Here is a 25,637-nt window from a genome sequence, read left to right on the forward strand (position 1 = left end):
CCCGGAGAAATGCTCATCCGCGTAACGATTGCAATACACAGGGTCAGCGTGCTGTGATTGCATTCCCATGCGCGCCGCCTTTGCACTCTCCAGTGTCGGCCAGCCGATGCTACGTGCTACAGCGACGCTGAGGGGAGGTGAGATGCACCTTACTGTGGCGTCTTGAATGTGCTACCCCTATCGTTCGATCAGGCCATGACCGCAGCTATCGTGCGGTTTTTAATGTAAACATTTTCTGTGGTGCATACATGCTAGGTCCTGGCAGGATCGCTTTCCACTAGTTGGTCCGGTCTTGAGAACGGCCACCAACGTCTTTTCATGATGACCGCATCCGCAGACTTTGATGCCGCGTGCAGAGCAGCTACAAGATTGACTAGTGGCGCAATCGTTACCTTGCATGATAGTGCAAGTGAGCGGTCAGGAACAGGCCAGCTGAATGCACGCTTCAGCCACCTTGTAACACCCCATCAGTCGAGCTCGTATCCTGCAACAGGTTGTGTGACATTGACAGAATATAAGTTGAACGACCAACGAAGCGATCAACTCTGATCATCGGTCGGAACTAAAGGCAAAAACACGTCTCGTAACGATTCAAGATGCTCGAATCGGTTGTCATCATCTTCGCCAGTTTGGCACTTGCGTTGGCCGGTCCAACTATCACGTACGCGCCTTCGTCCTCCACGCCTTGCACCTCGACCTGCTCTTCCACGCTCTGTGCCGATCATATCAACTCATGTGGCCAGACCTACGGCGGCTGCTATCTCGCCTGTAGCGGTTACACAACACCGTCTTTCGCTGACCCAGGCTGCCCACCAACAACGAAACCAGTCCCGCCGACTACCACACCAAGTCTACCAGTCGACCCAGTGACTCCATCGACCAGCTGCACAAAGACAACCACGACCACACCAGATACGCCGGTCGATCCAGTCACTCCCTCGACCAGCTGCACCAAGACAACCAACACACCAGATACTCCAGTAGATCCAGTCACTCCGCCAGCCAGTTGCGCAACGACAATCACCCAGACGTTCTGTCTTCCCCCACTTCCTTACACGACCGACAATCAGACACAGTGCCCAGTGACCGTGACCCCAAGCTCTTGCTCAACAGCGGATCCTACGGACCCGCCTCCTCCATCATCAATCACCACCGGAACTTCCACCAGTTCGTGCACCATTACTCTGTGCGTCGACAATGTCAACTCCTGCGGCCAGACTTACGGCGGCTGCTTCCCAGCGTGCCCTGGCCTACCGACACCCACTTTCACCGACCCGGGTTGCCCAACGACGTCTTGCACTTCGAGTATTACGTCTTCAAACAACCCCTGCGAGTTCGTATGCTTGGACTACTTCGACCAGTGCGGTAATACGTATGGGCCGGGTTGCTGGACGTCGTGCCCCGGTTCGACCACGCCAACCTATACCACTCCTTACTGCTCGGTCAGTGCTACCGCCACCGCTTAATCGTGTCGGTTTGCCAAGGTGTGTCAGGAGTTCCGGACAGGGGACGTCAGTAGCAGTTAGAATTATATCCAATTACATGGTGCCTTTCCTCCACCTCATCTTACATGTGTTTTGCTATTGTACAAGTCTGCTGAACCCGATGCTTCTTTGTCCCATAGACAGCAGTGCGCTGACGATATCGGCGGACTTCCTGGTGGCAACGGCGTGGCGATGGTGTGAAGTACCCGCGGTGATGTGACTTTCCAGCGTGGTACTTCGCAAGAGCTGCAGTGTGCGGTCCCTTTCGCGACTCCTCCAAAACCGAGCCAGGCTCTTTCTATCCATCCATGGGTATCTTCCGTCCCTCACGGTCTTTCTCCAGTGCGACACTTCCTAACCTTCCCCTTAGAACTGCGCATCCTTGATCTCCTTGAAACTCTTCACGCTGCCCTGCATCTTCTTCGCCGTCATGTTGTCTCCCCGCTCAGTGTGCTCGTGGATGTTCAGCTTGTAGTGCTCGCCGTCGCCCTGGTGCTGGCCTTGCACGACGTTCTCTCGCAGGATCTTGGTGACGGACTGGACGTGCTTGATGGCATCGTCTTGCTCCTTGGTTCCGGGCTCTACATTTCGCGATGCCTCGTAGGACTCGCGTGCGAATGATCGGGATGCTGCTAAAGTGCCAACGTCGCCTGTCGTTGCGTGGTCAGCAATGGTCTTTCATGTGAACAGCGGCGTTGGATGTACCCTTGAAGGCGATGAAGGTCGCGCGGAGGAGCTGCCGATATGTCGCGCGCACCGCGGTCTTATCCAGTACTGCAAACGTGGAGGCCATGTTGAGCGCAATAAATCAACAGTGTGTTCATATGATCTATGCCACCGTCGAAGTTCCATAGTTCTACTGTACCGGCCTGGCCCTGCAGGAAATAAGGTTTAGCTTACCCTTTTTAGCGCAAGCGCGGCGAGCCGCCCGCCAGAAAAAGATGGCGAGCGAAGCCTTAAGCCTCACTCGCCCTACTTCTCCTTCACTGCATCCATACAAATCACAATGGCTCCCATTCAGCTCTCCGCGACCCTCCCGTCGCTTCCCAGCGACTGGACCGCCGAGAAGGACTTCAAGTCCGTCTCTGGCCTCTCCGCCGCCTCTCCCCGTGCCATCGAGCCCGTTGGCCCTCACTTCCTCGCCCACGCCCGCAGAAAGAGGCACCAGCGCACCTTCAGTGAGGACGAGCGCATCCAGGCCGCCAACACCGCCAAGAAGACCGAGAACGAGGACGAGGGCGAGATCAGCGAGGATGAGGACCCCATGATGCTCCAGCGCGAGGCCAAGGACTGGAAGAGCCAGGACCACTACGCCATCCTCGGCCTGAGCCGCTACAGATGGCGCGCGACCGAGGACCAGATCAAGAAGGCGCACAGGAAAAAGGTCCTCCGCCACCACCCCGACAAGCGCGCCGCCAGCGGCCAGAGCGAGAACGACAACTTCTTCAAGTGCATCCAGCGTGCCACCGACATCCTCCAGGACCCCGTCAAGCGCAGGCAGTACGACAGTGTGGACGAGGCCGCCGAGGTCGACCCGCCCAGCAAGAAGGACGTCCAGAAGAAGGCTGGCAACTTCTACAAGCTCTGGGCTCCCGTCTTCGAGGCCGAGGGCCGCTTCTCCAAGCAGCAGCCTGTGCCGCAGCTCGGTAACGCCGACAGCACGAAGCAGGAGGTCGAGACTTTCTACAACTTCTGGTACTCCATGGACTCGTGGAGGTCGTTCGAGTACCTCGACGAGGACGTGCCCGACGACGGCGAGAGCCGTGACCAGAAGAGACACACTGAGCGCAAGAACAACAACAACCGCAAGAAGCGCAAGGCCGAGGACAACCAGCGTCTGCGCCAGCTGATCGACGAGTGCCTGGCCCTTGACGAGCGCCCGAAGAAGTTCAGACAGGAGGGTAACAAGGAAAAGAACAAGAAGAAGCTGGAGAAGGAGGCCGCCGAGAAGGCCGCCAAGGAGGAGGCCGCGAAGAAGAAGGCCGACGCTGAGGCTGCTGCCAAGGAGAAGGAGGCTGCCGACAAGGCCGCCCGCGAGGAGGGCAAGAAGGCCAAGGAGGCCGCGAAGAACGCTGCGAAGAAGAACAAGCGTACCATCCGCGGTGCCGTCAAGGACGCCAACTACTTCGTCGACGGCGAGGCCCCCGCCTCCCAGATCGACGGTGCCCTCAACGACGTCGACTCCCTCATCCTCAAGCTCGAGGTCGAGGAAATCGCCACTCTCGCCTCTGCCGTCAACGGCAAGGACAAGACGACCATCAAGCAGGTCTTCCAGGACGAGAGGAAGAGGCTCGTTGACGCTGGCAAGGCCAGTGACAACGACCTCAAGACTCTTGCTTAGATTAATGACGTTGGTGGAATTTGCATTTCATAGCCAGCGAGTTAGTCTGATTTTGTAGGGATAGATGGTAGAGCAGTCTTTAGCGTGCTGCATATGATCAAAAGTCTTTATGTTGAAATATACCTGCGTTTCCATTCGGCGAATGCTCTCGCGAAGAACCGGATGCCCAGACCCATGAGCCTTCCCCACCTCCACTTGGCCTACGCTGCTAGGCACATGCGCATTGACCTTTGCGGTCGAAGGTCTCGTCACCTCTTGACGTGCGCATAAGAGCCGCACACGCCGCAATTGCCGTACTCTAGAACACTCACCGCCGAATTATCTGCTCTTCCATAGTGCTAACTTCTCTGTGAGCTCGACTGTGCAGCGGGGTGTAGCGACGAACTTCCCAACCACACCTCCAAGCGCGGGGCGCAGCCTTGCTGTAACCGACAAGCAGGCGACATCCCAGTTCCAGACAACTCGACTGCCCGCGAGCCACAGTGCCGCACTGCGCACACACAACCACAACGATGACCTCGTCACCCTCACCCTTCAGCACGCCGCTCGCAGGCTCAGCCGCCAACTCCCCGCGCTCCAACGCAACCACCCTCGCCGACCGCACCGTCCCCGCCTTCGCCCTCGACAACGACAACAACAGCACCGCCAGCAGCCACAACCACCACAGGCACAGCTTCATCCCAGCATGGCGACGGCCCACACTCCACAACACCGGCGGCGATGACGCCGGCCGCCGGCCCAGCGTGCAATTCGTGCCCAGCTCCTCGAAAGACAAACTCGGCAGCTCGCGCTCCAGCTCCGCGCGCCCAGCAGCGACAGGCAAAGCCGGCTCGATCACCGGCAGCAGCGCAAGACGCCTCAGCTCCCCTCCTCCGCCCGCGCAGTTCCGGCCCAGCGTCAGCTTCGACACCTTCAAGAACAAGGAGGCCAGCGAGTTCAGCCTCACGCTCGGCCGCAAGCACCGCGACTACGAGTACACGAAGCGCAGCCGGACCTTCCTCGTCGGCACGGACGCGAACGAATACTCGGACACGGCGCTGGAGTGGCTCGTGGACGAGCTGGTCGACGACGGCGACGAGATCGTGTGCCTGCGCGTGGTCGAGAAGGACAGCCGCGAGGCGGTGCGGTGGAGCGGCGGGCTGGGCGAGCGCGGCTACCGGCGCGAGGCGGAGAAGTTCATGGAGGCGATCGAGCGCAAGAACACCGAGGACCGCGCCATCAGCCTCGTGCTCGAGTTCGCCATCGGCAAGGTGCAGGAGGCCTTCCAGAAGATGATCAAGCTCTACGAGCCGGCCATGCTGATCGTCGGCACGAAAGGCCGCAGCCTGACGGGCTACCAGGGCCTGCTGAGCTCCGGCAGCGTCAGCAAGTACTGCCTGCAGTACTCGCCGGTGCCCGTCATCGTGGTGCGCCCGAGCAGCAAGCGCGAGAGCAAGAAGCGCAAGCGCCTGCAGGACCCCTCGCGCCGCAGCTACAGGGACATCCTCGACAAGTCGGAGGACGCGCCGCGTGGTCGTGGAGGGCATCTGCTCGACGAGCGTAACCGTATGAGCATCATGGGCAGCGACCTGGGCGTGCTCGGCAAGCTGCAGGGCGACGACGACCCGGACGCGGAAGCGAGGCGGGTGGCAGAGGCGATCGGGTACCGCGGGCACCGGGGTAGCGGAGGCAGCGCGAGCGCGCAGGGGAGCAATCTGAGCCGGGTGGCGTCCGCTGCCTCAGGGCCCTCGGACGCAAGCGCGGACAGCGAGGACGACGACATGACGCTGACAGAGGAGCGGGTCCTCAAGTCGCCGCAGCTGCAGGGGCTGGACTCGCCGTACGTGTCGGATGAGGAGGACGAGGACGACGATTTCGGCCGCCACCCGGAGAACCTGCGGCCGGAAGACGAGGCGGCGATGCTGGCGTACGAGCGGGCGCAGAAGGTCGTCGAAGAGGAGCAGGAAGAGGAAGAGGCGCGGGCGAGGCGTGAGGAGGAGAGGAAGCGTCGGGCCCCAAGCGGTGTCAAGCGCGCCGGCCGTAGTACGAGCCGGGGACGTGGCGCTGACGATGATGATGAGGGGGCCGGTGCGAATGTGCTTGGGCTGCTTGCGCAGCTTGATAGGGGGATTGTTAAGTGATGAAGGTTGAGGGAGGTCGTGGCCTGGAGGATTGAGAGGCGTTTCGGCCAGCAGGGGGTTGGTCATCGCCTTCTTCAGGTACACTCTAGAGTGCCATAAACAAGTCATGATCTTGCAAAAACGGATTCTACAACCTCGTCTGAGAAAATATGCATTACTTGTACCATCTAGTATCGTGACATGGTCATTAAAAAGGAGTCTAATTCCCAACCCTAGAGGGAACCCAAAACAACGCCTAAGCACAGAAAAAAAAAAGGCCCAAACACCCAAAGCAAAACACCCTCTCAACTCCTTTTCCCCATCTCCACCCCCTCCAAATCATCCCACTCCTCATCATCACTCCCCACCTTTCTTCCAATCAACACTCCCGTCGCCGTCAAGCCGACCGCGACCAAAAACCAGCTCTCAAACCACCCCTCGACAAACCTCGCCTCCAGCGGCGCCCCCAGCGCCTCCGAAATCACACCCCCGACTTCGGCCGGCAAATTGCTCCTCAGCAGCAGCGCCGAGCTCACCACATAAGTCCCCGCGACCTGCGAGATGACGAGCGGCAGCGACGTCTGCGCGTGCTGCAGCAGGGCGGGCGCGAAGCGCGCGAACAGCCGGAAGGTCTGCAGGACGGCGTTGAAAGAAGCCAGCAGCATGATGCCCGAGAGCAGGAAGGAGATCTGCCGCGACCAGGCGGCGCGGTCGAGGTTGCTGTCCCAGTGGGTCGTGAGGAGAGCGAGGACGTTGTTGATCGGGTCGGAGGTGGCGAAGGTTGTTGACGGCTGCCACCAGCGGCGGAGGGTCGAGAGGGAGGTGGCGCAGATGCGGTAGGCGCAGTAGAGGGCGAAGACGGTGTTGGTGAGGGAGAGGAGGCGGCCGGATTTCGTGCGGGAGCGCTGCTGTTCGGCGTGGCGGGTGCGCATGGTGGAGAGGGTGGCGGAGAGGGTGTAGCGCATTGTTTCGAGGCCGGAGATTTCCATTTGGAGTGCGCGCTGTTCTTGCGCTTCGGAGCTGCCGCGGAAATTGCCCATGACCCGGCTCATGAAGCCGGAGTCTTGCTGTGATGGTGCGGTTTCTGCCATTCTGCGCTGCAGCGCTCGTAGACGGCTCTGCTTCACGCTGAGCATCTCTTCCGTGGCTGTCAATCCAGCCTCTTTGCGCGCGATGTCAGTCTCCTTGACAGGACGGTGCCGCACGCCAAAAGTCTGCCAAAGCGACGACACAGCCGCGAATCCCGCGAGCGAAGCCATGAGCGAAATGCCAATAATCCCAATGCGCTCCAAGCACGCTTCGGTAAACGCATGATCCGCATCTGTATGCCCTCCAGACTCGACACTATGCAGCGACGTCTGCGGAATATACCAAAAGACTCCGAGCCAGGCGCAGAAGAGCGCGGCCTCAAGCGCAAACCGCGCCAGCGGGCCCGCACCCCTCTTCGTCGAGACCCCATCGGCCGACGACGAGCCCAGCACGGTCTTCGCGAGCCCGTGCAGCTCCAGCGCTGGCGTCACGACGATGTTTGAGATCAGCAGCGAGCCCAGTGTGACTTTCAGCGCCAGCGCGCGCGCCGCGGGATGCACGATATCCGAGATCTCGCACAGCAGCAGCTCGACGAGCACGGCGGACAGGCCCATGCTGGCGGAGAAGACGAGCGCGGCGAGCTTCTGCGAGCGGCTGCCTTGCGGCCAGGGCCCGGGTTTCCGTCCAGGGACATCTTTGTTGTGGTGTGGTAGAGAGTCCTTTGCCGATCGGTGGGGCGCTTGGTCGCCGCTCAGCAGCGGGAAGAGGCGGTGCCAGGCGAGCAGCGAGGCGACGAGCCAGGTTATGATGAAGGGGAGCGAGGAGAGGAGGAGTGTCCCAGGCGGGGCGGCATCGAGGCGGCGGGCGAGGTAGGCGGGCTTGCAAGCGTCGCAATCATCATCGGTCGGGTACATTGGGAGCGGTTCGGGGAGTTGCAGCGGGGAGAGAGTGTGCGCTTCGACAGCGAGGTGGTGGCATCGAGGCAGGCGCCGCTGCTATCGTTCGGTGATAAGGGGTGTCGCGGTGTGAGGCTGCGGCATTTGCGGTTTGAGATGCGAAGGAAGGGCGGATCTGAGGCAATTGCTGGATGTTCGAGATGGCTTTGGCTTTCCCCCGGCCGCCCCAGAGTTGCGGGACCGTTGCCCGTTGCCCGGGCCTTGCGTAAGGCGGGTGACGTTTGCAAGGGACCGACGCGCGCGTGTCGCCATCCGTGCGCTTGTGAACGGGCGCGCAGGTGGAGTGTGCTCCGGCTTCAGGAACGGCTGAAGAGTCGACCTGTGCGCGTCCTCGGCTTCTGCGCGACGTCGGACATTGCAGTCGTGCCGTCGCGAAGGGGCAAAGGGATCAATGAGCGTGCAGACAGTATGCCATCCTTGATTGGAAATAGAGCACGTCGCGTTCATGACTCCGCTACATTCAGATGCCAGTCAACCCGAGAGAGACGACAATTGCGAAAGAAACAAGAATCTATGAAGGCTTACACCGAATCAATAATGACTACGAAACAGCATCATTACCACCCTCACGACCAAGGAATCCTAAAGAACCCCCTTGCCGAAGCCGTCGGCTTCGCACCCACCCTCGTAGGGAGAGTGAAAGAGTAAGCCTTGGGACCATCGCCATTACCAGGATTCCCGGAGTGCACGAAAGCTGGCCTTCTTGCATCTCGCTCCCTGGAACTTAGTATCAGCATGTGCATTGATAGAACGTCGAAACAGAGCCACTTTCTTACTTACTCAATGGCCGGCGCCTCCATCTCCTCAGCGACAGGCTCGTCGGCGTACGCGGCGCTAGCGCTGGCGTCGTAGTCCTCGCACTCATCGCCGTCATTGTCCTCGACGTCGCGAGTGAGGAGCTTCTCGCCATAGCCCTCAAGCGAAGTATCGACTTCCTCGTCACCGAATCCGGAACCTCGCCAACATCCTCGTCGCCCTCGACGCCGCGAGCCTGGAGACCCTCGCCGTAGCCTTCGAGCGAGGTGTCGACTTCCTCGTCGCCCAAATCAGGGACTTCGCTAGTCTCGTCGGCGACGTCGCGGGCTTCCAATGTCTCGGCGTAGCCCTCGAGCGAAGTGTCGACCTCCTCGTCGCCGGGGTCAGGCACCGCGTCGTCCTGCGCGTCGCGCTCGAAGACGCCGTGCTCGGCGAGGAAGTCCTTGTGCTCTTGGCTGTTGAGGTAGTCGTCTTCATCATCTTCGTTCACGTCGCGGGCCTCGAGAGACGGCTCGCCTTCCTCCTCAGTCTCAGCGTCGTAGCCCTCGAGCGAGTAGTCAATCTCTCCCTCATTATCAGGGCTAGCGTCGCGACGCTGCAGGACGTCGGCATCGTAGCCTTCGAGCGAGTAATCGATTTCTCCACCCTCGTCACCCTCATCTTCGTCCTCGGCGTCGCGACGGCTCAGTTGAGCGTCATCGTCGTCCTCCTCAGTCTCCTCAAACTCATCACCCCCATCCACATCCCTCTCCTCGAAACCCCCATACCCCTCCAACGAAACATCGACCTCCTCGGCCCCGAAATCCGGCACCTCGCCCGTCGCCTCGCGCGCAACGTGCCAAGCGCCCGCGTCGTGCTCCTCGCCGAAAGCGTACGAGGGCGCCGGGCCGCCGTGCGCGGCTTCCCAGGCGGCGGTGCGGACGGCGGCGGCTTCGGCGTCGCGCTCGGCGAGCTCGTCGGTGGTGGAGTCCTCGTGGCCTTCGGGGGAGTAGGGCGTGGGGATCTGCTTTGCGACGGCGGCGGCGGCGAGGGTCGCGAAGGTGGCGGTGCAGAGGATTTTGCGGAAGTACATTTTGGGCTGGTCTTTTTTTGGGCGCTGTTCTACGCGGGTAAAGGGAAGGGGGTTGCGCCTAGCTGGGGGCAAATGAAATGAAGGTGTTGAGGAGAGGGGAAGGGGACAAGGGAACAATCGGGTGCACATAGCTGTCGGCGAGCTGATGAGGGCATCAATGGGGGCGCTCGTTCGTGCTGTGGGCGTGGCTTGGGTTTCCGAAAGCGGACAATAGGGCCTTCATGGTGCTGAAAGCGCTCGGGCATTGCGGACAGATTTGGGGATGGCGGACAAAGAGTTGTTGCGTTCTCGACGCGGGAGGCGTCATTTGGGGTGCTTTGTTCCTTACTGATGTGCGTGGTTGACAGTCGTCACTTATTTGAACGGAGAGCTGTGGTCTCTGGGTATGTCGTCGCCGGCATGGTGAGATCGTGCGGATTCATGTAGAACTGATGGGTCGCTGTTCACGCTATATTGTTGATGTTTCCTTTGCAACGCATGCTGCTTATGATATTTACAAGTCTCTCGGCTAACAGATGTTTGTTCGAGTCGTGCATGCGTTTCCTATTGCCAATTGCACGAGTGCTTGAAAGCAAGTGACGTCGGAACTCCATCTCGGCGGTTGTATTCCACAAACGCCAAGAGGAGTTGGAATGCAGAGCCGCGCTTCCGTCGCATGGGCATGGCAGAGGCTGGGCGTGCGATGTGCATGCATGCACCTGTCGCGGAAAAATGTCTTGTGAGCGAGACGCCCAATCCGCGATGACCTACGGTTAAGCTTATCGCGACCTCGCGAGAACCTGTAGCTTCCCAGATTGTCAATGCGCGAATATATCGCGCAGATCCAGTATGAAGCTGATGACCAGCAAAAACAATTAGAAGCGGATCCGAGAGTTCGTCATCGGGCTGTCGACAATATTGTTTTTGTTCGATCCCACTTGAGATCCTCGATTCAATGCTTGGAAGGTTTCTGATGATCGGCTGACTACTCTGGGTTGAGGCTCGGGGGAATTTCAACAGCCTCCGTTAGATTGTGGAGAACGGCATGCCGATCACAAGGGTTCGATGTCATGCTTGGAGAGTTGGAGTTGACCTGTCGCGAGTCGCCAGGGGCGCGAGGGGGCTGATGGCTTCGCGTGGCAATGCAGAAGCGAGCAGCAGCTTACATCGAACCTGTCGATTTCAACAAACAAGAAGCCCGAGACCCCCGAGACGGGTGTGACGCGGGATGATTGTGCGAACGACGATTAATCGCAAGCCGGATATGATGGCGACGCGACTCGGCGTGCGTTAGCCTGCTTCTCGAACTTCGGCCCGGCGAGGATGAGACAGCAGTGCCTGGCGGCAGCGCATGGTTGGCGGGCGCGCCTCGTGGTGGCTTCGCACCGCTAATGCTCCCCGTACAAGCCGGCCGCGCACTAGCTGGCGCAAGCTGGGACCGCGGCAACGGCACTGCACGCACGAGAATAGGAGCGAGTCGAGACTCAGCAATAGCAACTCAGGGTATGAGCACGCACGCAGGGGCCGAAAGGCGTCACAGGGCTGCCTGAGGACACACGACGGCGCAGCCGGAGACGAACGGCGGTCGAGGGGTGCACACGCGGGTGGTTACGGGGAGACGAGCACACAGAGAATTAAGGGAGGAAAATTGTGCTGGGCAGGCGAGGGTGTGGTGTTTGTCGCGGACGGGTGTGGGTGGCGTGAGTGGGTGGGCGGGTGGGCTGGCGTTACGTAGGTCTCTGGAAAAGTTCAGGCGTGCAGGCAGAAGGAACCTTAGCAGCCGTGAGCTGCTGCTGCCTCCGCCGCGCCCCTCGCAGCCGCGCGATAATCGGCGCAGAGCTGCACCGTCGCCGCTGTTACCATCACCGACGCTGCCATCGACCTGTTTCTACACCAAACACGCCCAAACACGCTCCCACCGCTCCTCCCGCCTCACCGCATCCCCGCCCGTCACCGCGCCCACCCCGCCCAGCAACCGCCGACACTCTGCCCTCCGCGGCGTCCGCCTGCAAGTCCCCGGCCGACCCGCTGCGACCGCGGCATCGCTCGCAACGCGCGCTGCTCAAGGCCTCCTGAGGCGAGCGCAACACCTCCCGCCCGCCACTCTCCATCGTCATCATCGCCGTCGCCGTCGCCGCCCAACGTCCACCTCCAACTCCACCTCACCACCTCCCTAACCCCCCGATACCGCCTTCACGCCCAACCCGGACGTCAGCCCGCCTTGCGTTGCCTCCACGCGCTGCACATGCAAGGTCTCCAGCCAGCAGCCAATCCCCGTTGCCGTCGCCTAGCTTTGTAGCTGTGCCAGCATTCTTTGTCCAACCAGCGACAATAATCACCTCAGCCCAACGCGCACACACGCGACACGCCCTTTTCGCCGTCGCCAGACTCTCGCGCCTCGCACCATGGCGTCGACACCCCGACAACAGTCTACCACCATGCCGTACAACACTCGACGGAAATCACTCTCGCTGTCGGAGCTCGGTATCACCGTGCCCAAGCGCGCGAGAATAGCCGTCCAGCCCTCGCCGCCCAGCACCGCCGTCGATGGAGAGGAGCCGCCCGTCAAGAAATCCAAGCGGTCGCATGGCCCTGCGTCGCCAACCCTGAGCGACATGAGCCCGCCGCGAGCCACCGCCATTCGCATCAAGGAAGAGAAGCCCAAGCGTGCTGCCGCGCTGTCGCCGCCGCCGTCGCCGGTGCGAGAAGGTGAAAGCAAAGTCGACATCGAAGGCATACGCGATGAAATTGTCGTCGGCGCGATACAACAGCTCGAGAAGACGGGCAACCGACCCCACCTGGTGAAGGAGTTGGCTGCCGTGCTTGCGACAAGCATTCCTGCTATTGAGAGGTACGATCATATGGGCGCCCCAAAACATGGTCGTAGTGAAACTAACATCATCCTCAGATCTGCCAACCCCTCTGCTCTCATCTCAGCACGCCTCACCGCATACCTCAACCGATCCTGGCCTGCCATCAGCCCGTGCCCTCTGGCTAAGGACCTCTCCACCGTCCACCCTCGCCGACTCTTCTTCTACCTCACCACCATGCCTGCCCAACCGTTGCCCGCGCACGTCGATCCTCTACCGAAACAAAATCGCATCATCTCACCCTCCCTCTCATCCGCTTCAGCCGCCGACGAGGAAGATGAAAGATACAACCGTGCGCGTGCCGCACTGTCGCCCTCGCCCGAAGTCGACCTCTCCTCGCCCGAACTCGACGACGACAGCTCAGACAATCCCTCTCACGGATCTTTCTCGAATCGCAACTCCATCGCGAGGGAACACCCTCCCACATCCGCGAACCTAGCCCACAACCGCCGCGCCGCTAGCCCTCAACTGGAACGCGAAGAACGCGATTTCAAACAGACCGCGAACCTCCTCCACGAACAGGCCCGCCTCCGCCGCGCAAGCGAAGAAGACGTCAAAATGGCCGACACCGCCGCGGGCGCAGAGCTCGACTCCGGAAGCGTGGCCCAATCCGTTGAGAATGCCAGCAACGAAGAAGACCAGGACACTGAAGCCGCCGCCGAACTCTTCCAGCACGCCGAACACCTTCGTCCGCACGCCACCGTCAACATGGAGTTCAGTAGCCCGGTGCTGCAAGCTCGCTCGTTGGACGACACTGTTTCCGGCGCGGAGGCTTCGAAGGACGGCAGCGCCCTCAAATACGAGCGGAGAGACGAGTGCATGGAGGGCATGAAGACGCTGGACCTGGATGCTACGCTCACAGAAGCCTCGTCTCACAGCCAACCGGACTCCTTCGCGTGGGATAGTCTGATGAGCCCGGAGAACATCGAGCTCTCCGAGCTGGACGATATGTTCGATTCTTTCCCTTGAATTGGAGCGCTTTTTCGATCCTCAAGCGCGCAATCTCGATTTTGCCGTTCTACTTTACCATAGCACATTCACACAGCGAACTTGTATTACTACAGAAAATCGGGACGGCATACAAAAAAAATGTGGGCGGGCGCAAGGGGTAAAGGGTGCCATTTATTGGGAAGCCAGAAACGGCCATGGGGCGCGAGCCCACAGAAAGATTGCAGAAAGATGAGATGAGATGGAGGGCAAAGCTGTAGTCTGCGAGCTCGCTTTCTTATCAGGCCTGGCGCTTGATAGGACTTTTTCTCTTTCCCTACTCAACTTCTCACAGGGAGGGCAGATGGGAGATTTGTACTTGTACTATTGTAACGGCCCTTTATTATTACTTTTTGATACACAGACAGAAAAAGAACAACATTCAACCTTTCCGATTTCAGTCACCGTCTCGTTCAACCAGCATTGGAAACCTGCAACATGTGTGGACGAACGAGACCCGTGAATAGTTCGTTCTTTGCGAAGTGGCCTTCCACCTCTCCAACTCCTCATGTTCATACAACAATCTCTCCTAGTAATATTACATACATACTCGTACATTTGATCGAGACCTGAAAATAAGAAGTGACGTCTGGTCAGCCTGTTACTCGTTGGATGCGCTCCGTGGAGTGTCAGGGTTAGATCGGCCTCCCATCCCCCCCAGAGAGAGAAGTCAAAAGCTTGTTTGATTCTGATTTTTTCTTTCTCGGGATCAGACAGTAGGAAATCAATAAGATCATGCAGCGCGCGAACGCGGTCACAGTCCCGTCTTGAAACATTTTTGGTTGGTGTGATTGGTGTCATCATGGTAGGAAGGGAGGGAGGGACAGCAGATGAAGGGATCATGTATGGGGGGCTTACCAGGCTCTTCAATGAGGATGCTCGCTCACTTCAGGCCGAGCCAGCCGCGCCATCCAGAAGAATCGGCAGTGGCAGGAGCCTGTCCCTGTTTTTGCGTCGGCGCCTCAATTTCCTGCGCCTTCGGTTCCGCCTTCGCAGACCCAGCAGCAGCAGCAGCCTCCACCGCCTTCTTGCTAGGCTTCAGCTCAAACACGCTCGTCGTCCCCAGATGCGCCCTGTACTCCGTCACGACTTCCAACCCGCCCACCTCCGCCGCCTCCGCAACGATCGCGCCCACATCCCGATTAAACCAGCAGCCGTGGATCTCCGCGTGCTTCTGCGCCGACGCGTCCAGGATCCGGTTCAACCAGCCGTAGTAAGAGCGGCCGTGCTCGAGCAGCAGGATGCGGGCGTCCGGGTCCGACGTGTCGAGGTGCTGCGCCATGTTGACGAGGAGCTCGTGCGGCGTGGGCGTGCTGCAGATGCCCATTGTCTGCACGATGGTGGTGTATTTCGTTCCGGAGGGGGAGAGCGGCATGGGTGACAGGGCGGAGCAGGTCGCGAAGCGGACGGAGAGGTTGGGCTTCCAGTTTGGTGTGGCCGAGGGCGGGTAGAGGGAGCGCCACTTGCGCTTGCAGGCGTCGACCATGGGCGCGCTGAGGTCGATGCTGGTCAGGCTGTCGATGGCGCTGCTGGGGGACAGGTCGTAGTAGCCCAGGTTGCGGCCGGTGCCGCAGGAGACTTCGAGGACGTGGCCGCGGCACTGGCGGCTGATGTCGCGGCGGATGGAGTTGACGCCCATCAGGGCCTCGGAGAGACCGACGTCGCTGTCGAAGCTGTCGGCTGTTTCGTCGTAGCGTGCTGCGACGTCCTGTTGGTTGGCGAGCTGGTCGATGCCCGGGTGCTTGCAGGGCTGGTTGGCGATGACGACGAGCTGGGCGATGTATAGGCCCATGGCGGCGGCGAGGGCGGAGAGGAAGAGGGGCGCAAATTTCCTGCCTGCTTGCGGCGCTGAGGGGGAGTTGCTGGGGAGCATTGGCTTGATGGCCTCGCCGGGTTTGGTGAACTCCGGCACTGAGGGTCGTTTGTGTTGTGATGCGTGGCGGGCGATGAAGCCCTGATGCAAAGGGCGCCTCACATGGCTTCTGAGCACCTGCCGGAGCAGCGGAGTCGTCTGGACTCGTTGCACCGGGAGAGATATCGAGGCCCTCGAGAGGAGCGTTGTGGAAAGAACGGAAGACGACATGTGGAATGTCGCGGTTGAAAGTTTTAACTCATGATGATATGATGTCGTTACGCCGCATCGACTTCGGGCAACGCGCTGGCCAGGGCCGAAGTCGCGACCTCGGGCGCGCTAGGAGAATTAGCCCGCCAGAAATGTTGTCTTACGCCCTGTCGCATGGCAAACGATTATATTATAGAACCACAATTTGTAGGTCCGCAATCTCTCACACTATCTCTGGCATCTCGTGTCTCGTATTGTGAGGTTGAACACGCTGTGAGTGCAACGATGTCTAACCCCATTCCTTCTTCAATTCTTATCGTAGGCGCCGGCGTTTTCGGCCTGGGCACTGCCTATGCACTCGCTCAAAGGGAGGAATACAAGAATACTAAAATCACTGTCCTGGACCGGTCTGGCTTCCCGGCACCGGACTCATCAAGCATTGACTCCAGCCGTATCATTCGCGCGGACTATGCGGACTACTACTACAGCGCACTATGCACGGAATCGCTCAAGGAGTGGCGGGGAGAATGGGGCCAGGACGGGCGGTATCATGAGACTGGGCTTGCCATTCTGATGGACGGCAAGAACCTCGACCGCGGCGGCAAGACTGCCATGCAACAGGAGATGCAACGCAACCTTCAGAAGCAGGGTCTGAAGGCTGGTAAGAAGGAGGACGGTGGCCAGATTACCGTGCTTGAGAACGAAGATGATGTGAAGGCCATTGCTCCTAGCATTCCTGGTGCCGCTGGTCAAAGCGGCTATGTAAACTGGACTTCTGGATGGGCTGACGCCGAGGCTGGCATGCGGTATCTACTCAAGAAGGTTGAGGCTACTGGCCGCGTGGAGCTTAGGACTGCGGAAGTCAAGAGTCTGATCTTTGACCACGCCAATGGCTCTGTGCCGGGTGTTGAGCTCGTCAGTGGGGAGAGACTGATGGCTGACTTGACAATCCTCGCGGCTGGAGCCTGGTCTCCTAAGTTTATCGACCTTCGTGGTCGTGCCAGCGCGTCTGGCCAGATCCTTGCATACATCGACATCACCGCAGAAGAAGAGGAGAAGCTGAAGAACAACCCGGTGCTGCTCAACTACAGCAATGGCATGTTCATCATCCCTCCTCGGCACAAACAGCTCAAGGTCGCCCGCCACGGTTACGGCTACGCCAACTTCCAAACGATCCCTCATCCCGAACACCCCGAATCTGGAAACACGATCAAGGTCTCACTTCCGAAAACGAAATACGACGACCCGTACATGGAGATCCCCAAAGAGGGTCAAGATGTCTGCCGGGCTTTCTTGAAGGAATGCTTGCCCGATTTCGCGAACCGTCCGTGGACTCACACCAGGATCTGCTGGTACACCGACACCCCTACCGGCGACTGGATCATCGACTACCACCCCAAGTACAAGGGCTTGTTCCTTGCCACGGGCGGATCCGGCCACGGCTACAAGTTCGTACCCAAGATTGGCGAGAGGATCGTCGATGTGATCAAAGGACAGCCGCGTGACGATCTGGGCACCGCGCTGCAGAAGAAGTGGGCGTGGCCGGAGCAGAAGTACCACTTTGACCACGTTTGGACGAATGACTGGAGGGGTGGCAGCAAGGGCATGATTTTGGCCGAGGAGCACAGTAGAGGCCCGAAGCCTCGAGCGAAGCTGTGAAAATAGAAACATGCTCGTTGACTCCATTCTTCCCATACCAGCACAGCCTCAGTATTTTGGTCCTGTCAGAGATCGCGCGCGCCTATGGTCGACCCAGACGTCGAGTGAGACCCGCAGATTACCTTTTGTGGAGATTGGTCGTGTGACTTTCGATCAGAATCATGAGATTCTATTGTATTACTGAAGATGCCCGTTGTAAAACTCCGAGAAATGTCATACTGCGGCACTGACATGTCGACTGTCTCGTGTCGTGTGAGTCCACGAGCAGGCAGCATCGTCGACTCCGAGTCGAGCTGTCTTGCCGAGCTGCACGACATGTGAGTCACCATTTTTACATGTACTTCTGAAACGCAAGAAGGGAAGCGTTTGATCTCCATCCCCATCGAACTAATGCAGGCCCATGCAGCTCGATCTGCAGTACGATGTGACTCCATCCTCCCATTCGCCAGTCGCCAAAAGCTTGGCTTGAACCTCGTCCAACTTCTCTAGCCGCCCATCCAACCGCGCCTCCCCGAGCGCTTACAACAACATCCCTCTGATGCGGTCGGGACGGCGGAGTACGCAGTACCGACCTGGCGCTGTGTATACACCGCAGGCGCTAAACCACACGCGCGCTTCTTGTCCCGTTTCATCTCTGCAGGCGCCGACGCAAGCCATTTTTCGATGGCCCGGAATTAGCCACGTCCACTCATTGCTAAAAAGTCCATTGACAATGCAGAACCGCAGAAGAGCTAGCGATGCTAGTACTGCTCCGGAACATTCGATCGCGAAATCATGAAACGTGTTTCGAGATTTCCATATGGTCGGCAGAATTGTCGCTTAACACCAAATGGGCCATGTAGTCATTCTGCAAGGCCCATTCACGTATGTCTGGCCTCCACAGCATCCGCACGGGCTTTCAATGTTTCACGACATGTGTAAAAATACGCTAAGTTTTCTAGCACCCTGGCTCGGTATAGCATCGTTCGCTGTGATGCCTTGAGACAGCAGGCTATATAGATGTAGCCGCTCCTACCAACATCGGCCTCTTCCTCAGCATCTACCAACAGCTTACCTCTGTGTTACCTACTTGTGACGATTGCACGAGTTTCCTTGTCTCTTGGGCTTTCATTTGTTGTTTTCATCCTCGTTCAAGAGCTGGTCTCTTCTATCATCCGCCTTTGGCGCCTATACACCTAGACAAACGGCAGGTCCGTCCTAATATCGATCAAGCACGAACAAAGGATTCTGGCCGGCATGGACTACTGTCAAGCCACCCCTCCTCGCGCCACTGTCGAGGTCGAGAGTTCGGAACTTCTTTGCACAGGCGGCAGCGCAAGCACATCTTCGACGTTCTATCCTCAAGACTGGTCTCCTGAATCAGTTGTTACAGTAGCCACCACGCCACCCAGGTCGCCGCTGAAGATTCGGGAGAGTGGACCTCTTCTCCTTCCACGTGTTCGCGCCCAGGACCAATTCATGGGCTTGGGTCCTGATCCCACTTGCTTCGGTCAGACGATGGCGACCTCTCTTGCGAGCAACGGATTCCCCATGCAGTTTGGCGGCCACTTGCCTGGGCAACAAGATTCAGAGCGACGCTCGAGTAGCCCATCTTCTCTTCTGAGGACGTCACATGCACCAACACGTACATCGCAACCTCTTGTCCCAGCGAACTCCGTGTCTTACCAACGGCCGACTGTGGCGCATATGAGGTCGAAATCAACACCTTACATTCGAGGTCACTCGAGAAATAGCTCGTCTGGCAGCATCGATGCGTCGATGCTAAATCGATACGGCTACCCTACCTACAGACACAGTCCTACACCTCAACCTACCGGTATGGCTACACCAATGTCCCGAACGCCGAGTGCTATGAGTTTTCTTGCACCCATTACTCTCCCAAGTGGCCAAGTCCAGAGCTATCCAGTTCGGCGACGTACAGCAAGTCCACCTGCAAACCCGTCGAGGCTGAGCATTGAGACGCTCGATGCTATTGATACTGGTCTGGATATGGAAGAGACTTCACTGATGGATTATCTCACCAAACCTAATCCCGCGCCATCACTCACCCAGCGCACTGTCGAGGCCCGCCAAAGCTCTCGCTCAGATTTCTGGTTCGATGTCCGAAACGTCCGAAGTTGGTCTGATTTCAACATTACCACAGTCGCCGCCGTACCTAGCTTCCTTGACCTCCTCAAAATCGGCGTCTCCGCTCGTGCTCTGCCAACACCCAGCCGTGTCAACCTCAGCCCTGAGACACCAGCCCAACTTGCAGAGCTTTGCGCAAAACACCACGCAGTCAAAGTCAACGCCGCACTTAAGGTCTCCCAAGGCGACAAACACATCGCCATCCGCGCGCTCACATCTGGCCCATCTGGACCTCGACAGCAGCCTAACTTCGTCGCCAGCTACCAATCCGATGCCGAAAAGACCATCTACGGCGACGGGCGCGGCAGAGTCGTCGGCATCGTCCGCTGCTTCGACCAATGGCACTCTGGCATGCGCAACGAGTCGGCTCTGAACAAGATCAGCTACTTGCGCTCGCTAGCCCACCTCCACTGCTGCATGCGCGAGCACGGGTGTCGGTACGGCTTCATCATGACAGAAATCGAGCTGGTTTGCGTCCGAGCCGGCGGGCCCGTCAGCGAGGATTCGCAAATGCCGCTGTTCGGGTATCTCGAGCTTTCGGCGCCTATCCAGATGTCGACGTCTGGTTTGAGTAAGGACGGCGAGCTGCAGATGACTGCTGACCTGGCGCTTTGGTACTTGCATATGCTTGCCAAAGAGGAGCCGTTGCCTGGGCAGTATACGTGGAGGATGGATGTCGGCGGTCCTGCGGCGAGGTCTAGGAGCCACCATTTGCCGCAAGACGGGTGGATCCCTACCGTGCATCAGGTGGATAAGAGGGAGGCGAAGAGAGCCAGGGGATGGGTGTTTCCTAATGAGCCTTTGAACAAGCGCGAGCTCGTCAAGGGGAGGCGTACCTTGAAAGCCTAAACACTGAGCACCGACTGGTCAATATGCATGAGTTTAGTAATAGCGTACAGCAGGTCTGGCGCGAAAAGTCCGATGGCGGAATGAGCAATTGATCTCATAAATTAGACACCCTAATGAGCACCAAAAAGCCATCGCCACTCATCAACACCTCGAAAACCCCTCTACAACTTAAACTTTAACAAATTCCCAATCATCTCCCTGCCCGTCACGCGCGTCGTCGCCCACAGCGTCGGGAAGTCGAGCGTGGACGAGAACGTGTCGGCGTACCCGAACCCGAGCATGGGTGGGATCCAGCCGCGCGCGTACTCGAGCGCGAAGCACGACGACTCCATCTTGTACTGCTTGACCTCGCCGCGGCGCAGGTGGTGCACGGAGCCCGGCGGGTAGATCTCCGGCTCGAACTCGCCCGGCACGTAGGCCAGCTGCGTGCCCGTCAGGATGTTGAAGTAGTCGTCCGCCGTGTGCCGGCCCGTGTGGCCCTCGGTGCCGATGGCGGTGCCGAAGATGATGAGGTATTCGGTTATGCCTTGAGAAAATGTTAGCGAATTGTTTATTCGTTGGGAGTCTTGAACCATTTCTGTTCTCTTTTCTTTGACTTACTGGCGTGAATAATGTACATGGCTCCCATGGCGCCACCGGCGTTGTTGAAGATCCACTCCTGGTCGAGGTTCACGAACGGCTTAGCCGGGGTGTTTTGGAGGTTGGCGACGATGTCAGTGACGATGGCGCGGGTGTCGTTGCCATGCTGCGCGATAGCACTCTGCGCGAAGCCGTGCAACTCGGTCGGGTCGAAAACGTAGAAACTCTCAAGGTTTGCTTCGAGGAAGATGTAGACGCCGTACAGTAGCGCTGCCAGCGCTACGTATATGGGAATAGAGTTCATTTTAAGGGAAACGCCAAGAACTGATTTTTTTTCGCAGCGTCTCTTGAGAAGGACGAAAGAGTGAAAAGGAAGAAACGGGTATGTATTAGAATAAAGAAAGTGTATAAATATTGGGACGAGCGTTGGCTGCAATTTTCATAAAGGAGGTATCGTACGAGGCCGGATCCCTGCCGGCTGATTCGCCGCCCGAGCGCAGACTTCAGCTTTCCAATGCTGGGGAAGTGAGATGCGATGCAAACTAGTTCAGCATCATGTTACCTTTTCGCATTTGGTGCCACTGTCATCAATCGCAACAACTGCAGATTTCATTCAGGCCCGCCATCCAATCTGGGGGTTTCTTGGCCGAATTTGTCATTCTCGAGACGTTCAATCGATTTGGTTGCAACCAACGAAGTTGCCGCCTCTGCTCCCTTGTTCCACTTTTCTTATTCTTGACAAGACCCATCTTCCCGTGATTGACCTGCAAATAAACTCAACAATTCAAACTTTGACCCTCATTATCGGAGGATAACGACCGTGGACATCCACGGCCATTTCAACTAGAAAATGTTGTGCATTCAAAGTTCGATCGCTAGCACCGTCGACAAAATCGATTTCCGGTGGATTTTTGGATACAGGGTCAGAGGCACACGTTTTGAGCCGATTCATTTATGCAAGGTAATCTACCTACTGTGTCGTTGGTGATCGGGATCTGGCACGCATAGCTTTCAGCACGCGTGCTTAATTTGTGCCTGGATACTCGTCTAGTCCAGGCACAATCCGAACAAGCGGCCAAGCTTGTAGTTTTGAGCTCAGGTGATTTCAGTGCTCCTGCCACAGATGTTTTGTATTTCAACGCTAGTATTCGTAGTCACTCATACAGTCCTGCGATCGGACATGGCTCTGACGATGCTGCCGGGGCCAGAGATTTCCACAAGCTACATCATATGTCAGTATAGGCCGCTTGCGAGTACCAATGACACATATCAATGCTTACCTTCTCATGCCAGCTCAGCAGCACGCTCATAGCCTGACCACCACCCTCGGCACCTCCGAAACTCCTTCCTCCTGCCTGTGTGAAGCCAGTCTGCTGCGGCGTGACATTCTTGCCGGCCGAGTGTGCAGCCGCAGGCCCGCCCTGGCCCATGCCCTTGTAGATGTACTTCATGAGGGTGTCGCATACCTCGGAGCCGCCTTCGGATTGGTAGATGCGCTGCAGGATGGGTGTCATCTCGGATTGCCGTATTGACTGCAGGATCTCCGTGACTGTGCTGAGGTGGATGTTCTGGTGCGTTTGGCCTTAGCTTTGGTTTCCCCGGTGTCTACAGCGTCTGTCGTCTCTCATGCGCCCTTTAGGCATGCGACAATTGTCCCCGCCTTACCTTTCCTTGCTCGTCTGCGCCATAGGGAGGGTTCTCCAATGCTCCTTTAAGTGCCTCTTCCGACTGGCCTGCGCGCATCAATTGCTTGATTTGGCCCGAGAGAGTCTGTACATCCTGCGTCGAGACGGGTTGGACGGCGGGGGTCAGAGTCGCGAGGTCGAAGTTGTATGAGGATTCCGGGTCGAGGGCGTCAATGTTGAGTGTTCTCCAGTTGAATTCGGCCATTTTGTCTGAATGCTCCTTGCAGGGTAAATGTCCAGATCGCAACAACTCGCAATGCACGTTACGTTTCCCAGCGAAGCCCGCACCGCCAGCTGCCTGACGACGTCGAGTGTGGGGTCGGCTCTGGGCTGCGCTGGAGACCGGCGGCGCGCACAATCTGGCACGTCTGATCCCACGACTTTCGCTGCTTACCGTGCTCTGAGCCTCCGACCGCAGCATTCGCTCACAGCAACGAACTCGCAGTGCGAACGCCCTCTGCGCAGCCATTGCACTCGCCCTCACACACCACACGCCATGTCGTCGCAAACCCAACATCCTCCGGAGACGGTCTCCACCATCGAGGGCCCTGAGCTCGGCCAAACCGTCCGGCCCACCGTCCCGGCCAAGAAGCTCAACTCAGACTACCCGGTATATACACTCGCCTGAATGCGTCCCGACCCTGCAACAGCCTCACTAATACCTTCTCCAAGCTCATCGACTCCGACCCTCACTTCAAGCGCGTGCTCGGCTATGCCCGACCCTCCGACTACCTCGCCGGCGCCGGCTTCGCAGCCTGCGGCCCGGCGCTGATGCTCTGGTGGGAGCGCATCTCTCCCTCAGAGGTGGGCAAGGGCGGCTTCGCGTCGATCATGCGCCTCTCCGGTTTCGTCTCGCTCTCCGCGGGCTTCCTGCTGCTGTACTCGCGCAGCCAGAACCGCTTCTACGGCTGGACGGAGAACAGGCGCGAGCTGGACATGGACATGCGCGAGATGACGGACCGCGTCAAGCAGGGCCTGCCGCTGTACGGCAAGAGCAGCCTGACTGAGTACATGCAGGGCGTCGCCAGCCGCCAGAGCAGGTACTCTGGTGTTTGGCTGCACGTCATGCCCTGGTTCAACTTCGTCAACCACCCGCACCACGGTGTCGACACCGCCAAGTACTACCGGAACGCGGAGAGGGAGTTGGAGGCTGAGAAGAGCAAGGCTTAAGAAGGCAGAGGAAAGGATGGAGGAACTGTTAGAGGACGGTTGGGGACAGTCGGTCTGTTGTCTCCTAGAGCAGAGATGATAAGTGAGACCGGGCGAATCAGTGGAAGCATATCCGGGGCCTGTACGAGTAAAAAGGGCCAGTCCACCTGGAAGTGAACACAAATCTAGGGGTGGGGTTTGCGAGAAGAGCAGAGCAAATATTCCGCCAAATTTTCATTGCATTTCAACTAATGGGGCACGTACCTTTCATGCTTTCAGCAGCAGTTGTAGGAAAATTGGTTGTTCAAGACGAGAGCCGATTTTTGCCGGGACGCCCTCTGTAAATGAATTCTGCGCCACATTCGAGTCCGAGCCGGCTGCAAACGGATTCTCCAGCCTCTGACATGAGAACGGTACTTCACAAATAGCGACGTCGAGGTAGAATAACGCGTGATGTATGCGATCCTTTGGCGCTCACCAATCTAGTACGCAGTCCCATTGAATTTCTATCTCCGCAGGAGAACAGGCTTCTAAAACCGGTAGGATCTGAACGTAGGCACTCGTCTCGCGCAGTCGTAATAGTAAGATCGAGATTAACGCCAATGTCTTCACAGGGCACGTGGTAGAGGGAGAACTGCACTGCATGCTTGCTTTCCAATCTATTTCCGACACCCTTTTTTCTGCCATTCAACAACAATATGTTATCTGACTAGGGGAAAGATTCCATGCCGCTTCCTTGGGCTCTCGTGAACCAGGATTTGCCAAACAGCCGTCCACGGCAGATCGAAGACCTTGCTCGACTCTGCCATATTTGATTTTGAGCTGAGGAATCAAAGGCTCAAAATCTCGGGTGACCGCCGGTAGGACCGGTCCCAGTAGTTCGGATCGTACCCGTGCTCGTAGAACTCGACGAGACTGGACAGCTCGACTTTCATCCACCCGACGTCGTACTGCGTGACGCCCTCGAGCGGCTCGTAAGGCTCTTCGCCGTCGTCCAAGTCCTGCTTCCACGCGCTTCGAATCATCTTCACCCATCTCCCGTCATTGACGGCTACGACGTCTCCCTGGACTATGGAGTGCAGGCATTCCGCGTCGGCGTAGATGGCGTAGCGGTAGCGGGAAGATCCTTCCACTCTGACCACAGCATGTTCGTCGTGGTCCTTTGCTTGAGGTTGCTCGCTTAGGTAGTTCTGCGAAGCCCAAGCCTGGAAGTGTTGACGAATGTCGTTGGTGCTCGCGGCGTTGAAGAGTTCCTTGTTGTCCATCACTGTCAGGGAGAATTTCTCGAGAATGTCTTTGCCGTTGTATAGCTCGAAGGTGTGTTCCAGCTCAGCGTTCAAACGCACGAGGAACTCTTTCCAGTCCGCATCGCTGTTGTACGTGTTTCGGTAGAGGACGTAGCCTCCCATCTCGTGACCGCATTCTTTCATTTGCTCTTCGATCATGTCGGCGGAATTGAAGCGTTTCAACCCTCGAGTACGTTGAGAGCGTGGCGGAGGCTCCGCGGAAGCGTGTAGTTCCGCGAGGATAGCTTGACCTCTGGCGGCGACTTCTGCAGGTACGACGGACTTCCTGGGTTGCTTCGACATTGTGCTGTGAGCGTTGTTAGTGGCGCTCAAGCATGAGGCGTTGATTTGGACTTACCTTGGTTTGAGAAGGATAAAGGTTGGTGTGGTTCTCTGTGGCGAGCGGAGGTAAGAGTTGTGGTGGGAGAGAACGAGTGAACAAGATCTCCTGAGATAAGCAAGTGCGCATGGATCGGGTGGTGCTGAGCGTCCCCACCTTTATGTGAACTGAAGTGAAAGCAAGCAACAACGTCATGTGAAGAGTTTACGACACACTATTCAGAATCTCACGTGATTATGCATCAAAGCGGGCTTCATGATTCACCTGAAGAGCAAATGGGCACTCTCACATTGCCACGGGTTCGTCACGACATGGCCACTGATGTCAG

General features: G+C 58.0%; 12 protein-coding genes across 12 annotated transcripts; 6 read left to right on the forward strand and 6 right to left on the reverse strand.

The window, feature by feature from the left end:
• Positions 1-1,459: 1,459 nt before the first annotated feature.
• On the reverse strand, positions 1,460-2,300 carry WHR41_02160 (uncharacterized protein). Its single transcript, XM_069370766.1, has 2 exons — positions 2,190-2,300; positions 1,460-2,134 (listed from the first exon to the last, which is right to left on the reverse strand). The coding sequence occupies exons 1-2, from the start codon at positions 2,275-2,277 to the stop codon at positions 1,851-1,853; spliced, it is 372 nt and encodes a 123-aa protein (XP_069232229.1). The 5' UTR covers positions 2,278-2,300; the 3' UTR covers positions 1,460-1,850.
• Positions 2,301-2,490: 190 nt separating this feature from the next.
• Positions 2,491-3,825, forward strand: WHR41_02161 (uncharacterized protein; the record flags this gene model as incomplete). Its single annotated transcript, XM_069370767.1, has 1 exon — positions 2,491-3,825. One exon carries the CDS (start codon positions 2,491-2,493, stop codon positions 3,823-3,825), a length of 1,335 nt encoding a protein of 444 aa, XP_069232228.1.
• Positions 3,826-4,337: 512 nt separating this feature from the next.
• WHR41_02162 (uncharacterized protein) lies at positions 4,338-5,945 on the forward strand (the record flags this gene model as incomplete). The annotated part of the gene is made up of 1 exon (XM_069370768.1): positions 4,338-5,945. One exon carries the CDS (start codon positions 4,338-4,340, stop codon positions 5,943-5,945), a length of 1,608 nt encoding a protein of 535 aa, XP_069232227.1.
• Positions 5,946-6,229: 284 nt separating this feature from the next.
• WHR41_02163 (uncharacterized protein) lies at positions 6,230-7,867 on the reverse strand (the record flags this gene model as incomplete). The annotated part of the gene is made up of 1 exon (XM_069370769.1): positions 6,230-7,867. One exon carries the CDS (start codon positions 7,865-7,867, stop codon positions 6,230-6,232), a length of 1,638 nt encoding a protein of 545 aa, XP_069232226.1.
• Positions 7,868-11,583: 3,716 nt separating this feature from the next.
• Positions 11,584-13,968, forward strand: WHR41_02164 (uncharacterized protein). Its single transcript, XM_069370770.1, has 2 exons — positions 11,584-12,567; positions 12,625-13,968. Exons 1-2 carry the CDS (start codon positions 12,122-12,124, stop codon positions 13,553-13,555), a joined length of 1,377 nt encoding a protein of 458 aa, XP_069232225.1. The 5' UTR covers positions 11,584-12,121; the 3' UTR covers positions 13,556-13,968.
• Positions 13,969-14,456: 488 nt separating this feature from the next.
• On the reverse strand, positions 14,457-15,446 carry WHR41_02165 (uncharacterized protein; the record flags this gene model as incomplete). The annotated part of the gene is made up of 1 exon (XM_069370771.1): positions 14,457-15,446. The coding sequence occupies one exon, from the start codon at positions 15,444-15,446 to the stop codon at positions 14,457-14,459; it is 990 nt and encodes a 329-aa protein (XP_069232224.1).
• Positions 15,447-15,920: 474 nt separating this feature from the next.
• WHR41_02166 (uncharacterized protein) lies at positions 15,921-17,294 on the forward strand (the record flags this gene model as incomplete). The annotated part of the gene is made up of 1 exon (XM_069370772.1): positions 15,921-17,294. One exon carries the CDS (start codon positions 15,921-15,923, stop codon positions 17,292-17,294), a length of 1,374 nt encoding a protein of 457 aa, XP_069232223.1.
• Positions 17,295-18,530: 1,236 nt separating this feature from the next.
• Positions 18,531-20,270, forward strand: WHR41_02167 (uncharacterized protein; the record flags this gene model as incomplete). Its single annotated transcript, XM_069370773.1, has 1 exon — positions 18,531-20,270. The coding sequence occupies one exon, from the start codon at positions 18,531-18,533 to the stop codon at positions 20,268-20,270; it is 1,740 nt and encodes a 579-aa protein (XP_069232222.1).
• Positions 20,271-20,285: 15 nt separating this feature from the next.
• erg2 (C-8 sterol isomerase erg2) lies at positions 20,286-21,240 on the reverse strand. Its single transcript, XM_069370774.1, has 2 exons — positions 20,871-21,240; positions 20,286-20,796 (listed from the first exon to the last, which is right to left on the reverse strand). Exons 1-2 carry the CDS (start codon positions 21,151-21,153, stop codon positions 20,432-20,434), a joined length of 648 nt encoding a protein of 215 aa, XP_069232221.1. The 5' UTR covers positions 21,154-21,240; the 3' UTR covers positions 20,286-20,431.
• A 448-nt stretch (positions 21,241-21,688) lies between these two features.
• On the reverse strand, positions 21,689-22,822 carry WHR41_02169 (uncharacterized protein). The gene is made up of 3 exons (XM_069370775.1): positions 22,515-22,822; positions 22,130-22,417; positions 21,689-22,070 (listed from the first exon to the last, which is right to left on the reverse strand). Exons 1-3 carry the CDS (start codon positions 22,737-22,739, stop codon positions 22,008-22,010), a joined length of 576 nt encoding a protein of 191 aa, XP_069232220.1. The 5' UTR covers positions 22,740-22,822; the 3' UTR covers positions 21,689-22,007.
• A 111-nt stretch (positions 22,823-22,933) lies between these two features.
• On the forward strand, positions 22,934-24,164 carry WHR41_02170 (uncharacterized protein). The gene is made up of 2 exons (XM_069370776.1): positions 22,934-23,144; positions 23,207-24,164. Exons 1-2 carry the CDS (start codon positions 23,031-23,033, stop codon positions 23,702-23,704), a joined length of 612 nt encoding a protein of 203 aa, XP_069232480.1. The 5' UTR covers positions 22,934-23,030; the 3' UTR covers positions 23,705-24,164.
• Positions 24,165-24,513: 349 nt separating this feature from the next.
• Positions 24,514-25,272, reverse strand: WHR41_02171 (uncharacterized protein; the record flags this gene model as incomplete). Its single annotated transcript, XM_069370777.1, has 1 exon — positions 24,514-25,272. The coding sequence occupies one exon, from the start codon at positions 25,270-25,272 to the stop codon at positions 24,514-24,516; it is 759 nt and encodes a 252-aa protein (XP_069232481.1).
• Positions 25,273-25,637: the final 365 nt, after the last annotated feature.

This window comes from Cladosporium halotolerans (assembly GCF_011745625.1).
Source record: "Cladosporium halotolerans strain TM138-S3 chromosome Unknown Sca5, whole genome shotgun sequence".
Classification (NCBI taxonomy): Eukaryota; Fungi; Ascomycota; class Dothideomycetes; order Cladosporiales; family Cladosporiaceae; genus Cladosporium; species Cladosporium halotolerans.